The sequence below is a fragment of the Oryx dammah genome, unplaced genomic scaffold, assembly GCF_014754425.2.
Source record: "Oryx dammah isolate SB20612 unplaced genomic scaffold, SCBI_Odam_1.1 HiC_scaffold_18, whole genome shotgun sequence".
Lineage (NCBI taxonomy): Eukaryota > Metazoa > Chordata > Mammalia > Artiodactyla > Bovidae > Oryx > Oryx dammah.
The window spans coordinates 6,586,862-6,602,885 of NW_024070202.1; the positions used below are offsets into that span (position 1 = coordinate 6,586,862).

Here is a 16,024-nt window from a genome sequence, read left to right on the forward strand (position 1 = left end):
AAAGCTTTAAAGATGTCAAAGAGTGACCATAATTCTGCCTTTTCTCCATAAACCGGTTAATCTCTGGCTACCTTTTTCATCAATGTGCCAAAAGTTGATGTAATTGATAAGGGCAGAAGTATTCTGTAACACACACTGATCAGATCGGCGGGGACTGGCAGTGGCTTCTTTTATCCACATGAAGAGAAACGGAGTCAATTTGGAAGGACACGTAACTCCAGGAACATTGCCTGTGACCTTCAGTGCTATTTTAGTATATTCAGCAGAACTGCTTTCTCACTTGGCTCTTGCAGAGTGATGAACACGGGGCTTTCACAGGACTAGACTGTGCCAATCGTGGAGGAGAAAGGATCGGTCCCAAGAGACCCACGAGTTTGTGGACTTCGCTGGGTTGTCCATCCTGCATGTAGACAGAAGGCATAGACTGGTTCGGGGGTTCAGTTTCCCTTACTGTTCCTCCACGAAACAAGGGTCCCCTATTTGCTTTCTTCAGCATGAGGCACCAATAATGCAAATTGCCCAGCCTATTGTGTTCCTCAGTTTATGGCCTTATGTAAAGTCATGCTTAGATGAAGAAGTAAACTACGTGAAATGACATATTTGTGTGCAGCTACCCATGGCCCACGGTGTGGGAGCTTTGAATGAACAGAAAAATGGTGTATTAGTTACCTTTGTAGCTGCATCTCCCAAATGACTAAGCATGGAGATAATAAAAGCAGAAAGTTACAAGAAGGAAGTACTAATATTTGTGTGAATTAGACCGGATCCTTTACCCTGGTGGCTCAGAGGTAAAGCCTCTGCCTGCAATGCGGGAGACCCGGGTTTGATCCCTGGGGCAGGAAAATCCCCTGGAGAAGGAAATAGCAACCCACTCCAGTACTCTTGCCTGGAAAATTCCGTGGCTACAATCCATAGGGTCGCAAAGAGTCAGACACAACTGAGCGACTTCACTTTCACTTTCATGTAAGGATCAACACTATATCCATCTCTATAATGAAACAGAATTTGGACAGGATCCCACCTGAAACTATCCCAACATTGTTAATCAGCTATACTCCAGTGTAAAATAAAAAGTTAAAAAGAATTTGGACAGGATCTCAGGAAAAATCCATTCTCTTATCTCATGATCCATTCATGGGTGCAATATTCTCAAGATTCGAAGGAGAATCAGCAACTGCAAATAATCTCAGGAAAAATCCATTCTCTTATCTCATGATCCATTCATGGGTGCAATATTCTCAAGATTCGAAGGAGAATCAGCAACTGCAAATAACTGCAAATGGAATCAGCACTGAAAAAGAAACGCAGGTACACAGCTCGGACAGTTGACAACACAGCATTTTTAATCTGTATCTATAGAAAACATGTATAGAAGCTCTCTAATAGAGGGATTATAGAAATACATTTCATATATAATAGTGGACTTCAGTGTACTTACTGTGAAAATAGCACATTTATTTAGAGACGGAATTTTTTTTTTTTTGCCCAAAGTTCTTGTGGATGTTTTGAAATATGTCCAGTTTTTTCTCTTGCAGTCTTTGTGACCCAGAAAAGCAAAAGGACCCACAGTTTTTCACGATGCCTCATCGAAAGTCTTATGCATTTGGCTGGCGCCTCCGAGTCGCCCAGAAGGTCCGGGCTGGGGCAGGGTTCTAGCAGACGCCGAGGCGCGAGCGGCCCGGCCTACATCTGTCTGCACTCGTGTCTGGTGCACATGGCCTGGCGCTCGATCCGCCAGGTCCCCTCCTCGTAGGTGCAGTGACAGATGGTGCACTCGTCCGTCTTCACCTCTCTCCCGGCGGGGATGACAGCAGTCTCCGCAAAGCAGTTTGGGCCTGAAAAGAAGAAACAGGCTGTACTGATGTATGACATGTGTGCAGAAGTATACCACAGATTTAACTGGTGACTTTGCTCTCCCCTACAGGTTTTCTCTACTCTCTTTCAAGAAGGACGGTGAAAAAGTTACCATTTCAGCCTAGGAACTGCTCCCACTTTTTTCCTGAAATGCAAGCCATGTTGTTGAAAAGTTTTATGAGCGACAATCCTGTGATTTTCATCGACAGACTATTCTGTTCTGGGGCCAAATCTGCAATCGCTTGATTGAATTAATTCCAAGTCATCACAGAAAAACCTGATTAATTGGGACTTTCAGAGAACCAGGCTTATCAGGAGAGATAGCAGAAAGAAGCATATTGCTCAAACTGAGCTAAACTCAGTGTTACCACCACATCTCTCAGAGCAGGTTTCAAAAGCCAGTGGATGGAACAGCCACCCGGATGACTCTAGAAACCCTTACTGCTCGCCCCATCCCCAGGACTTCTGACTCACACGTTTGGGCTGCGGCCATGGAACCTGCTTGGATAACAAGTTCTGGGTGATGCTGATGCTGGTCTGGGACCACATTTTGAGAAGCACCAGCTTAGCCGGGACTAAGGGTCCATTGTCAGCAGTCTTTCTTGAGAACCGAGGACCCTCCAATTCTCAATCCACACCCCGTACAAGCTTCTCTACCACCAGAGGTGCAACGTGCATTTTACTCCATGTAAAATCCAGGACACAAAGAGATGGGTATCAGGGAGATTTCCAGTGTGAATTATTTCCAGTGGAGCAAATGGTTTGTATGTTACGGTTCACACCCCCAACTCAGAGGGGAACAACTGTGCAGACTCCAAACCTTCTAAAATGAAGACTTAGGTCCTCACTGCAGCCTGAAGAGATGTGCTGACCCTGAATTTCAGCCCAGGGATCTCATGCTCATTCTTCCTTCCTTTGCTTCTAAAGTCTCTGACAATGTCCTCACACCAAAGCACATTCAGTGACACTTTTCAAGTCATCAAAAAAATTTACAAAATTAAAAAAGATAAATTACTTCACTAAAACTCCAGGATAAAAACTGGCCTTTTTATAATTCTAGTCAGAATAATTCTAAGCAGAGTGCGCATGCTTCAGTGGCTGCAGTCACTGTATGACTCTGGATCTTTCTTTGTCAATGATTTGCAACCACTGCAGTCTTTATATTCAATTATCCCAAATTCAGCTGGTGAGAGAGGCCAGAACGTCAGGCTGCTCTGCTCCCAGGTCCTTTGACTAACTCCGTCAGCTGCTCTCAGCCTCCTCCATGTCTACACCAACAACATGTTTCAGCTCACCTCAGCTCCTCTAGAATCAGCCTCTTCTTTGAGGGGCCTGGAGTCCTTTGGTAGAAAGGAATTTTGAGGATCCGAGACCTGATTATTGCAAGTGCCTGATACTACTGCGGTGACATTGCTCCCAGCCCCTCTCAGTGGGCAGAGGTAGGAAGGAACACACACACACAGAGAAGTTTTAAATTGTGAGTTTAGTTATTAGAATTCAAAATCCTTTCTTCTTAAATTTTATATATGTATATCTTTTCTCTTACAATGAAACAGTTCAAATTTAACATATTTATTTGAGTGATCCCATTAACTCTTTGCTTAATTGTTCTTAGATTTTAAATTATCTACCTTCTCTTGCACTGAGACTCTTTATTAAACCATAAACATATTGGCACTTTCCTGGCAGTCCAGTTGTTAAGACTCCCCGCTTCCACTACAGGGGAACGCTGGTTCAATCCCTTGTCAGAGAACTAAGATCTCACATGCCACATGGTCAAAATAATAATGATAATAACAACAATTAACATATCCATCTATTTTCTCTCTTACACAGTTACATAAATGTTTTAAAATGACACCATAAGTGTTATTTCTAGTAAAGAAAAAATTTGTATAGTTCTTACAGTCAATGTATTTTATTCACAAGTCACTCAGTCTTCTCTCTCTGTAGTTCTAGAGACAGCGATGTGTGGAGTGAGGTTCATCTGTTTCACTGTATCCTCCCCTCCAATCTTCCTTCCTCCTCTGCCACCTGCCACCCCAGCCACTGCAGTAACCACTTTAACTAGTTCTAATTTACCCCCTAGTGTAACTTTTCTTCTTAAAGAGTAAACAAATTATTCATCTTTCTTTCACAAAAGATAATATGCTCCTAACTATGTATTTGGATTTTTCACTTCTAATTTGTCTTGGGGGGAGGTCACTCCACATCTGTACACAGAGCTCATGTGAGGCAGCGGCCCTGTGTCCCCCAACACACGTGGTCAGTGGGGACTTGGAGACTGCCCCTCACCCCTTTGTGTATAGGAAATGCTTAAATGTGGAGTGTGTTTGTTATCATTTGTTTCAGGCAAGGAAGAGATATGGTAGAGCCAGGCTCACAAGAAACCAACGATAGCCTCCTAGTAAAATCTGTACTCATGAGGAAAAGCAAAATCCCACATAAACACCAAGTTTTCAAAAAGGAAAATTAGGGGAATTCCCTGGCAGTCCAGCGGTTAAGAGCTGGCCCGTTCACTGCCGTGGGCCTGAGTTCAATCCCTGGTCAGAGAACTGAGATCCTGTAAGTCCAATGGTGAGGCCAAAAAAAAGTAATTTAAACACATGATCCGAGAAGGGGAATGTAGCAGCTCACACTGTTTCATGTAAGAAAGTCTTTGCTCTATAAGCTTTCAAAATACTTATAACATCATCTCCCTATTGTTGATTGATGAATAGTAAGAAGAAACCCCGATTCTCAGCCTCACTGAGATCAGCTCTGGATAAAATTTGGGGCAAAGTGCTACAAGCATCTGGATCATCAGAGGTTTATCTCCCAGGCCTGCAATTAAAAAAGAGTTATAATTCCTGGTAAAATTTTATTATGACATAATTCTTACATTTTTGACCATTGTTTCATGTGGATTATGTCCTATAGCCCCTTCTCAACACCTTGTAGAACCATCTGTGTTGGTATGCATACCACAAGGGGATGGTTTTGTCCAACATGGCAAGATTGACAGAAGGGGAGAGGGATTTGTGTTCCAACTTTGTGCATTTCGTTCAAAAGTCACAACTCTTTTTCTTGTCTCTGTGTGGTTGTATCAGTGACACAGAGTTCAGTTCAGTTCAGTTCAGTTCAGTTGCTCAGTCATGTCCGACTCTTTGTGACCCCATGAATCGCAGCACGCCAGTTTAGGCTGTATAAATGTTGACCCCTGAAGAATTTACAAAATAAATTATACATATATAATTTATATATATATATAAATTATATATATATTTACAAAATAAATTATATATATAAATATATATAATTTATTGTATATATAATTCTATATATAATTTGTATATGCATATATTTTATATAGGTTTACATAATATTTTATGGGCCTCCCTGGTGGCTCAGATTTATATAGATATATATAGATTTATACATAGATAGATTTATATAGAGAGATATATATATAGATTTATATAGATATTTATATTCTGTATATATCTCTATATAAGTCTATATAAAATATATGTTATATATATATATATATGTATGCATATATGGTGTTGCTTTAGTCACTAAGTCTTGTCCGACTCTTGTTCTGTACCTGGCCAGACTCCTCTGTCCATGGGATTTCCTGGGGAAGAATACTGGAGTGGGTTTCCATTTCCTTCTCCAGGGAACTTCCCGACCAGAAGTTGGAATCCAGGTCTCCTGCACTGCAGGCAGATTCTTTACTGACTGAGCTATGCGGGGATCCCCATATATGTATAGATAGATGTACTCACACACATACACCAAAGGAACTGATGGGTACAGTGGGTGTGTACATGTCTGTGTCATTTATCACAGGTGTAGCTCCATGTGACCACCACCAGAACCAGGACAGAGCTATTTCATCACCTTAAACTCAGAGTAGAAAACCCAGGTTAGGTTTTCATCAAGTACAAGTTATGTTTCCCTACCGGGCGCTGATTCCTATGGAGGTCTCTGCTCTGCTGAGTTGTGACATTATATCTGTCTCTATATGTCTGCAATTTTAGGGGGATTCAGTTTGCTTTGTGATCTTACTTTTCTGATGGATCTAAAAAATGTTACTGATGTTTCAGTTTGTTGAGCTTCTTACTTGTGTTTAGGAAGAAAAGGTGACTGGAAATCCTATAGATAGATTTTTGAGCCCACTTTGCATTCCTGGAGAAAACAATCCCACATGGTCATAGCATAAAATTCATTTTATATATTGTTGCATTTGACTTGCTGATATTTTGTTGAGACATTGTGTTAGCACATATTCATTAAAGATACTGATTTGTACTTTTAAAAAATATTGTTTTTGTTGAGTTTTGGTATCAGGATAATACTGACTTCATAGAATGAGATGGGAATTATTTCCTCCTCTTCTATTGCTGGAAGGCATGATAGAAGTGATATTAATTCTTTAAATGTTTGGTATTTTTCTCCAGTGAAAACAGTAGGACCTGGAGTTTTGAGGGCAGTTTTAAAATTATGAATTCAAATTCTTTAATAGCTTTTACACAGATTAAAAAATTAGTTGCTCAGTAGTGTTGCTCTTTGCAACCCCATGGACTGTAGCCCACCAGGCCCCTCTGTCCATGGAATTCTCCAGGCAAGAATACTGGAGTGGGTAGCCATTCCCTTCTCCAGGGGATCTTCCCACCCCAGAGACTGAATCTGGATCTCCTGTGTTGCAGGCAGATTCTTTACCATCTGAGCCACCAGGGAATCACCCTTCATACAGATTATCTGTATCATGTTGAGTAAGTTGAGGTAGCTCATATTTTTCAAGGAGTTGGTTCATAACTTCTAAACTGTTAAATGCATGTGTGCAGAACTGTTGTTCAGTTCAGTTCAGTTCAGTCGCTCAGTTATGTCCGACTCTGCGACCGCATGAATCGCAGCACGCCACGCCTCCCTGTCCATCACCAACTCCCGGAGTTCACTCAGATTCACGTCCATCGAGTCCGTGATGCCATCCAGCCATCTCATCCTCTGTCGTCCCCTTCTCCTCCTGCCCCCAATCCCTCCCAGCATCAGAGTCTTTTCCAATGAGTCAACTCTTTGCCGGAGGTGGCCAAAGTACTGGAGTTTCAGCTTTAGCATCATTCCTTCCAAAGAAATCCCAGGGTTGATCTCCTTAAGAATGGACTGGTTGGATCTCCTTGCAGTCCAAGGGACTCTCAAGAGTCTTCTCCAACACCACAGTTCAAAAGCATCAATTCTTCGGTGCTCAGCTTTCTTCACAGTCCAACTCTCATACTCCTTTATAATCCTTTTAATTTCTATGAGATCTATAACATCTCCTGTTTTATTCCTAATCTTAGTAGTTCACATCTTCTGTATTTTTTTACCTATGTCTTGCTAGGTGTTTATCAGTTTCATTGATCTTGGAAAACCAGCTTTTTATTTCATTAATTTTAAAAACTGGTGTTCGGTTTTGCTATCTTTTAGTGCTTCTCTTTACTATTTTATTCTTTCTATTACTTTTAGTTAGTTTACTTTTCTTTTTCTAGTTTCTTGAGTTGGTGGATTATATTATCAATTTGAGAATTTTTCTCTTTTCAAGTGTAAGTTTTACTTCCATAAATTTCCCTTTCAAATCTACTGTAGCTGTGGTCTCATAAGTTTTGCTGTGTAGTTGTTGTCTTTTCATTTTCATGGAACACTTACTTTAATATTACAGACCTATAGCCCAAGAACCACTAAGAGACTTGAGAAAAAATACCACATATGAGAATTTGATGAACTAAAATATAAGTCACTGAAGAGAACCATGACATACAAAAGCAGATTCTGGTCACCAGTTATTCAGTGTCAAATAAACCTTCATTAGAAAGTAGGGAATAGAGAAAAGTAGATTTTAATCTTGACTAACTAATATAACTATGATATCTAACTTTCTTATTTGTATGGTACTTTAGAAGAAATATGAAGCATGCAGAGTTTTATAAATATGGAAATGAGATTTAGACCATTAGTCCAAGTCACATGACTCATAACTAATTACTGATACATTAAATTCTGTTGATCTGGCCTGGCCATTATTCAAGGACCCTGAGGCTAAAAATGGCTGATTTCAGAATGGACACATCATATAATGTTTTCTTGCTGAAGAACAGTTGTGCAAGTAGGCAGCTGATGAGCATTGCTGAGCTGAGCTTTTCTGTGTCCTTCTGACTTCAGAGCAGGGGGGTCATGGTGGGGGGTGGCTGTTGTTCATATCACCTGGACCCCATTCATATGGGCACCCCTTCACTGTGACTGACACACAGTGTCAGAACAGTTAATGTCAGGCCCAGCCCAGGCCCCGAGGTGCCAGTGGAGGGGCTGGAAGACAAGGAGGTCTCTCCCCCTATTATGGGCCCAAATCAAATCTCCCGAAAGGGAGTCTGTGTTGAGTCCCCAGCTTTGTCCTAATTACCAATGTGAGTAGAAAGGTGTGGCTGCCATATCATTACACAAAGGATGCTGCAGCCATCAAGCCACCACATTACAGCCACCAGATGTGAGTCCTGGGGGAGCACAGCATGGAGGCAGGAAGCCCACCGTCCAGCCCTCATCCACTGCTGCCACCCCACCCCACCCCCCAAGGTGGACCCAGAGGAGACTCAGGTTGAGAAAGCCCAGGACTGGCCCCAGGTAGCTAAGGTGTGGATCAAAGGAATGACTTCAGTGAGCCCAGACCCTGCATCTTCCCACAAACAGAAAAGTGCTAAATTCCTTAACTTGAGATGTCTGGTTTTCCTTAATTAACAGTGATCTTTTGATGTTCTGACCACCTTGTCTCTGTTGCAAAAGTTCCTATATATCCTGGTTCCTTCCTTACCTCCTCAGAGCAGTCCCTCAGATTGCCCTGAGAGGCTGATTCCTGAGCTTAAGTCCTCAGTTTTGTCCATCAAATAAAACATCATTCTCAGCTTCTAGGTTGTGCATTTTTTTTTCAGTAAACATTAGTACAACCCAGTCCAAGATAGGTGCATTCACTGAACTAACAGTAAACTAGGCTGAGACTCGTGAATTTCAAGCCCAGCCTGGATGGCTGACACCTGTAATTAAGCATTCTTCCCGGCTGCTCCTGTGTCTCTTGCCTGTCGCCATGCCCCCTGCTCCCGGTACTCCCCTTGGCCCCCGATGGGCAGCTCCTGGGAGCCAGAGCCATGATCACTTGGAGTTGCATCCCAGGGTCCAACACTGCACCTACACAGAGCCAGAGCTCAGGACAGATATACCTTAGTGACAGTTTTAGAATAAAATAATAAATTGACACAAGGAAAACAAAATTCCTGTGGCTATATTGATGGGTAAGCTGCCAACATGGTGTAGATTTTACAAGGACTGGTCAGTCACAGGAAGACAGGATGTTAATGAAGAAGGGCCCAAATGGGTACCTGGGGGCTCTTCCTCCTCCTCGGAGACTGAACACTGAAGAAGAGAAACCAGGGCAGCTGACCTTGTATATGTTTCAGGTGACTTTAGATATGTCAACTAAAAAAATACACAGTCTTAAAGTTGCAATTATGTTTCATTTGGCACGTTTTTAAGGACTGTAGCCTGGGAAGCAGCCTCTCAGTGAACTCCAAGGGTCTGTTCCAAAGAGATAAAGGAGGAGCCAGGACACATGGGAATTTTTGCTGAAAAAGTAGTTGAACATCAAAAGATTATGCTAATCACAAAATCAAAACATCACAAGTTAGTGATTTTAGCACTTTTATGTGTATGGGAAGATGCAAGAGTCTGGGCTCATTGAAAGCATCCCTTTGATGTGCATCTTAGCTATCTAGGGCCATCGTCCTGATTTTCTCCATCCTGAATCCACCCAGAGGGTTCATGTCGGGGTGAGGGGGCAGCTACAGTGGCCGATGCCTTGGTGGCCCCAAATTTACTCTTTACTGGAATGGCAGGTGACATTTTTTGGTCCACAGATATATTACTGGTACTTGGAAAAGGACTATTTCCTGGCATGCCATTTCTTCCACTCTTTGTGATGCTACTGAGGCTTCTGTTTTGAAGGCTAAACTTGATGATGTGCCATCATATTTTTTTTTTTACATTTTTTATTATTATTTTTTTTTAGTGGCTGAGGGATTTTATTTTTTATTTTTTTACTTTACAATACTGTATTGGTTTTGCCATACATTGACATGAATCCGCCACAGGTATACATAAGTTCCCAACCCTGAACCCCCCTCCCACCACCCTCCACATATCATCTCTCCGGGTCATCCCAGTGTACCAGCCCCAAGCATCCTGTATCCTGTATCGAACCTAGATTGGTGATTCGTTTCTTACATGATATTATACATGTTTCAATGCCATTCTCCCAAATCATCCCACCCTCTCCCTCTCTCACAGAGTCCAAAAGTCTGTTCTTTACATCTGTGTCTCTTTTGCTGTCTCGCATCGTATTGAATAAAAGTGGGCCTAACTACCAGAGTAAGATGATGAATCATTTAAACAGCCTGGCCACAGCACCTGTGTTTCCTCAAGTAGGTGAATGTTTGCACCTTGTGTGTGGGATCAGAGGGAAGCAGGAGAAGGCAGAAAATGCTGTCAGAATCTGGGACCTCAGCCAGTCAACTGGTCCCTTGAAGGAGGAGGTCCCAGGACCTGGGGACTCAGAGCCATCACAGGAGAGGAAACCAGGAGGTGGCTGCAGGCTGGCGGCCTAGATGGAATCTGGGGATGCTCATGGGCATCCCTTTGGGTCCTGCCTGTACCCCAAGAGTGGATAGTGAGTCCCAGGAGCTCAAGCCTCCCTCATCAGCTTTCCACAGTGACCACTAAAACTATATTGGAAGAGATGGTGTAAATTGGAAATAAATGAAAACAATTAACATAGCCTCTAAATATTCTATCTGAATTCAGTAAGCCTTAGAAGGCCTTTCGCAGTGGCAAATGTATATGTACCCTGTGGTCATCATTCACATGTAGGATTCTGAACTCGGAGGGCCAGCTGGCATATTAGATTACACCAGAAACTTTGCAGAGAAAGATCAATGTTTTGCAAAAGAAAGTCAGATGTGCAACCTGAATTCAAATCTCTTGATTTCTCTAAGTTTCAACTTTCCCATCTGCGTGTTGAGGGAGTCTGAACAAAAGATCTCCAGAATCTAATATTTGTAGTGTGAACATTCTTCACCTCAATTTTTCCACCTTGCAGTTAATACTCAGGCATCTGTTGTGGAAAAAACGGAGAGTAAACAAACAAGAAATGGAATATTTCCTGTCATATCAGGATGGAATCACAAAGATGTCACAGTCATCAGGAATTCCAGCCACCACACACTGAGCTGGTGAGCCCTCAGGAAGCTCGGGAAGGAAGGAATACCAGCCATCAGACTGCAGCCATTCCCTATGGTGAGCCCTGAGGAAACTCAGGATGTGGAAACACAGGATACTGGCCCCAGATAGCTGGGCTGCATACAAAGGATTGATTTCAGTGAGCTCAGACTCTTGCATCTTCCCATAGATAGAAAAGTGCTGAATTCCTTAACTTGGGATATCTCATTTTCTTTAATTTACAATAATCTTTTGATGTTCACACTACCTGTCCTTTGCTGCAAAACTTCTATATAACCTTGCTCCTCCCTGTGCCTCCTCAGAACAGTTCTCTCAGGGTCACTTGAGATGCTGTCTCCTGGGCTTAAAGTCCTAAAAGCTCCCAATGGGTAAAACAGCTCAACTTTTAGGCTGCATGTACTTTTTCAGTCAACACTATCCTAGATGATAAGGGCTCCTTATCATCTTCTTCTTACTCATTTGGGAATAGTCAGTATTGAATGGAAAAAAAAAAGCACAACCTAAAAGTTGAGAATTATGTTGTGTTTGGTAGACAACACTGAGGACTTCAGCCCGGGACACAGCCTCTCAGATAACTGTGAGGCTCAGAAGAGGTAACGGATGGTGGGGCAGGATATACAGGAATTTTATAAACAAGACCAGGGAGTTGGAGCATCAAAAGATTACTATTAATTAAAGAAAACTGGATATCCCAGGTTAAGGAATTCAGTGCTTTTCTACCAAGGGAAAGGTGCAAGAGTCTGGGCTCGCTGAAGTCATCCCTTTGATCTGCACCTCAGCTATCTGGGGCCAGTATCCTGTGCTCTCTCATCCTGAGTCTCGTCAGGATGCACCAAGGTGGGGGAGCGGCAGTGGCTGAGGGCTTGCCAGCAGGCGGGCAGCCTGTTTGTCTCCATCCCAAGTGCCCTAAAGCCTCGCCTTAGGGGCAGCTGTAACGTGATGATGGCTTGATGGCTGCAGTATCCTTTGCTTTGCAGCAACATTTTCCATTCACACCACGATAGAGTGTATGAAAAACTCTCCCACTGAGATCAACTCTAAGGTTTGGATAAAATATACATGGATTTAAAAAAAAATGGTTTGACGATATCAGACAGCAAAGGACTTGGAGGTCTAGCCGTCAGAGAAAAGGCAGGTTCACTGAACTAAACTCCACACTCACAGCCCCAGTGCTCAGGGTGTTTGCAGGATCTGGAGCAGAGATGCATATCTGCTGAAAACGGAGCTCAAGGTGGCAGCCTTCTGACTGAGCTGGGAGATGGCATTTAGCATTGGAGCTGCCAGGACAGCTGGAATCTGAGAGAGAATTGAGGAATTTTCCTTACAGGCATTTACAGACTGCAGAGCTGCAATGTGCCAGGCAAGACAAGCAGAACCCAAGCAGAAAGCAGTGGCTGGGTGGCTGGAGATTGCAGAGACCCACCAGGACTGCAGTGCTCAGGAGGGAGAGTGGAGGGGTCCTGACAAACAGCAGGGGTTTTCAACCAAGACTTCAGAAAGGCTGTGCCCTAGGAGGGGGAGGGGGAGCAGTGGGGAAGACATGCCTGAACAAAGCCTCACATCCATCCTCAGCCAGATCACTGTGCCCTCCTGTTTTCTGTCAGCCCAGAGGCTCCATGCAGAGCCTGTACAATGCCCCTTTCACAGTATCTGTCGTTTAATTAAAAATAGCCAGGTAAGCCAAGAAATAACCCCAAGCCAAGAGACACAAAATAGGAAATGAGAGACCAGGTGACTATTACAGAAGGTTTTTCTAAGTAATAGATTAACATGATCCAGAAAAATAGAAGAAAAGTTGGAGATTTCACTGAGAACTGCCTACACTGAAAAAGTTGAAACTGTAAGATGCAATAACTAATTAAGAATTCAGTAGAGGGTTTGCTAAAAAGATGAGGCAGAGCAGAAAAGGGTATCATTGATCTAGAAGACTGGGCTCCTGGCAATACCTGTGAAGTGAATGTGATGAGATCAAAAATGCAAGGACAGCCCCCTGGGACGCGCCAGCAGCCACAAAAGATGCCTGTCCTGTGAACACCTGGTCTTGCAGTTACACAAGAGGACAGCAGTAGAGTCAGCTGGTCCATGCAGCCCATCCATCCAGGCATGATGGGATTCTTAGCCAGCCCCAAGGTGGTTCCTGGATTGGGTGGACCCCCACCATCACCATATTGGGCTTCTCCAAAGGCCTAGAGAATCTCGTTGATTTTGAATGGTAAGCTGTGCAATCAGTAATAATGTTATGAATTAGAAAAAAAAATCTATACTCATAATGGCATAAAATATATTGGAACCAGAGTTTTTCTCACCCTGTTTTACACATAAATTGATATCTGAAAGAGAACTGGATTTAGGAAACCACTGAGCAGCTAAACAACAGCCACAGAGCTAACCACATGGATCAACACTAAGTTACTATGAACAAGTAAGGAAAAGGAAACCAAGTACTGTCTCTGTGTCCCATGAGCCAGGATTCAACCTAAGCAGAGAAAAGCTGAAAGGAGATCTAGTGATAGTCTGGAAAACGTTTAGCAAGTGGCTCTCAGATACAAAAGGAGAAGGAAAGAAGACCCAGGAAACAGAAGCACCATTTATATGGTCACCACGTCCACCCTGGAGCTACAAACATGTGACTCAGGATGGAGCCGCAGACTTGGAGACAGATGTGACCGACCATGTGGGCACAAAACCCAGGTAGTTCAAGTCAGAGAACCATGCCATTAACATGACATTTGATAATTCTAGTCAATTCTATGGAAAGACAAATCTTATGGCACACAAAACAGGAAATTATGAGACATTTTCAGTAAACCCAGACATATTCCACTTCATTGAGAGTTTAATAAAAGTTACAGTTGTACAAAGTATTCTCCTATAACTTTAAATTCAGCCCTTACAACTATTATATCCTCCTTGAAAAGTGAAGTCTCTCAGTCGTGTCCGACTCTTTGCGACCCCATGGACTGTAGCCTATCAGGCTTCTCTGTCCATGGGATTTTCCAGGCAAGAGTGCTGGAGTGGATTGCCATTTCCTTCTCCAGGGGCTCTTCCCGACCCAGGAATTGAACCCAGGTCTCCCGCATTGCAGGCAGACGCTTTACCGTCTGAGCCACCAGGGAAGCTACATTCCCTAATTTTATCAAACTGTGTGTGTGCATGATTGCGTGTGTGCTCAGTTGTGTCAGACTCTTTGCGACCCTGAGGATGGTAGCCCGCCAGGGTCCTCCGTCCATGGGATTCTCCAGGCAAGAATACTGGAGTGGGTTGCTGTACTTTGCTCCATGGGATATTCCCGACCCAGGGGTTGAACCGTGGTCTCCTGTATCTTCTGCATTGCAGGCAGATTCTTTACCACTGAGGTACTGGCAAGTCCTAATTTTATCAATTTAATGTTTTTCATCTTTTTTTAATTTGACATGTTACCAGTTATAATTTTATTTTTTGGTCACAGAGATAGTTCTTTTGTTTTATCATTTCTATTTTTTAAAAATTTTCTAATTCACTATCTTTCTATTTGTTTTATAAGCTACTAAATTCTATGTTATTTTTAGACTTTCTGTTTTCCTCTCTCTGTTGGAAACTTTGCTTGATTTATTTTTAGCCTTGTATAGAAACGGAAATATTTAAGACAGTGAATTCCTTGAGGACTAGTACACGTTCACAGCTGACTAGCTTGAGGGTTTCTTGTGTAGAATCTCTTCCTTCATTCTGCTCTTTTCTCTCTGTCCCTTTAGTTCAAACTGGCCATGTTCCTGCTGATATAACCTGTCTCTATTCCTGGCTTTCACTGGGGTGGCCGATTAAGTCCAAGAGTCACCAGGATCACTTTATCAAGTGGTTTCAGCTGCATCTTTAGTCTTCTCTTTAGAACCAGCTTTCTCATTTTTTGAAATACGGATACACTGAGAATGTTACAAATTCCGAAGTTCTAATTCCCTTCTGCTTAACAGTTGTTGGACTCTTTTCTTTCACAATTCTAGAAATTCAAACATTAACTAGTTTCTGTTGACATACTGGACTCTCTTCAGTGCTTTCCACTGATGCTCGGGGAGCCATTTCCAGGAACAAACTCAAACGTCTCTTCAATAGGAACCTTTCTGGGGTTAATTTGTGCTCATGAGTTCACTGTTCTGATGCTCTTCCTGACTCTCCTGTCATCATGGGCCTTTCCATCTTTACACCGTTTGCCTGTCCACACCTCTGAGCTAGCTCACTTCAATCCTATGTGTTCGCCACTGCAATTTTTAAACATTAGCAAATAAGATTTCAATTTTCTAATGGGTTTCTAATCTCCCTATTTTAAATCTAATTTCATAGATAGGTCATTCTTTTCATTTATTTTGAAAACTCAAATGACCTCTATTCCATTTTTTTTCCTGTTTTGTTTAGTACATTTATTTTATTTTATTTGGTACATTTACTTTCGCATGTGAGTTTCTGTTTTTGGATCCACAGGGCACCTGGCCACATGTCCATCAGCCTGAACTGCTTCTCCATGGCAGGGCCTTGCTTTCATGTCCAGTCACTGATCTGGGAGAAGTCTCCCTAGACCGGGTTTCTGCTTGTCGGTTCAGATGAGCTCACCTCCATTTTTCCCTCTCTCCTCAGGGTCAGACAGCTCCAGGGCCTCCCTCTTCATTTCCTCAAAGATGATTCTTTTTGAAAATCCCCTGTCTGTCTAATCCTGTCTTGGTGTCTATCTCAGAGGGTCTGGATCAGCACAATGAAGAAGACAAAATCCAGGTAACCAGGTTGGTGGTGGGGTAGGCAGAGAGCAGGGACAGAACACATTTTCAGACATGTTGAGAGGACAGAGTGGGCATGGACTGCTGCTTCAGGGCAGATGAGGGGCAGGAAAATGCAGACAAAAAAGAGA

The 16,024-nt window shown here is 42.7% G+C and overlaps 1 protein-coding gene across 1 annotated transcript in view; it reads right to left on the minus strand.

The window, feature by feature from the left end:
• Positions 1 to 1,320: 1,320 nt before the first annotated feature.
• The window catches only part of VWC2 (von Willebrand factor C domain containing 2), a 131,478-nt gene continuing 116,774 nt past the window's right edge, over positions 1,321 to 16,024 (minus strand). The window contains exon 3 of the mRNA XM_040260238.1: positions 1,321 to 1,835. Within this exon, the coding sequence (XP_040116172.1) occupies positions 1,684 to 1,835 (152 nt within the window). The 3' untranslated portion in view covers positions 1,321 to 1,683. The remainder of the gene's footprint in view (positions 1,836 to 16,024) is intronic.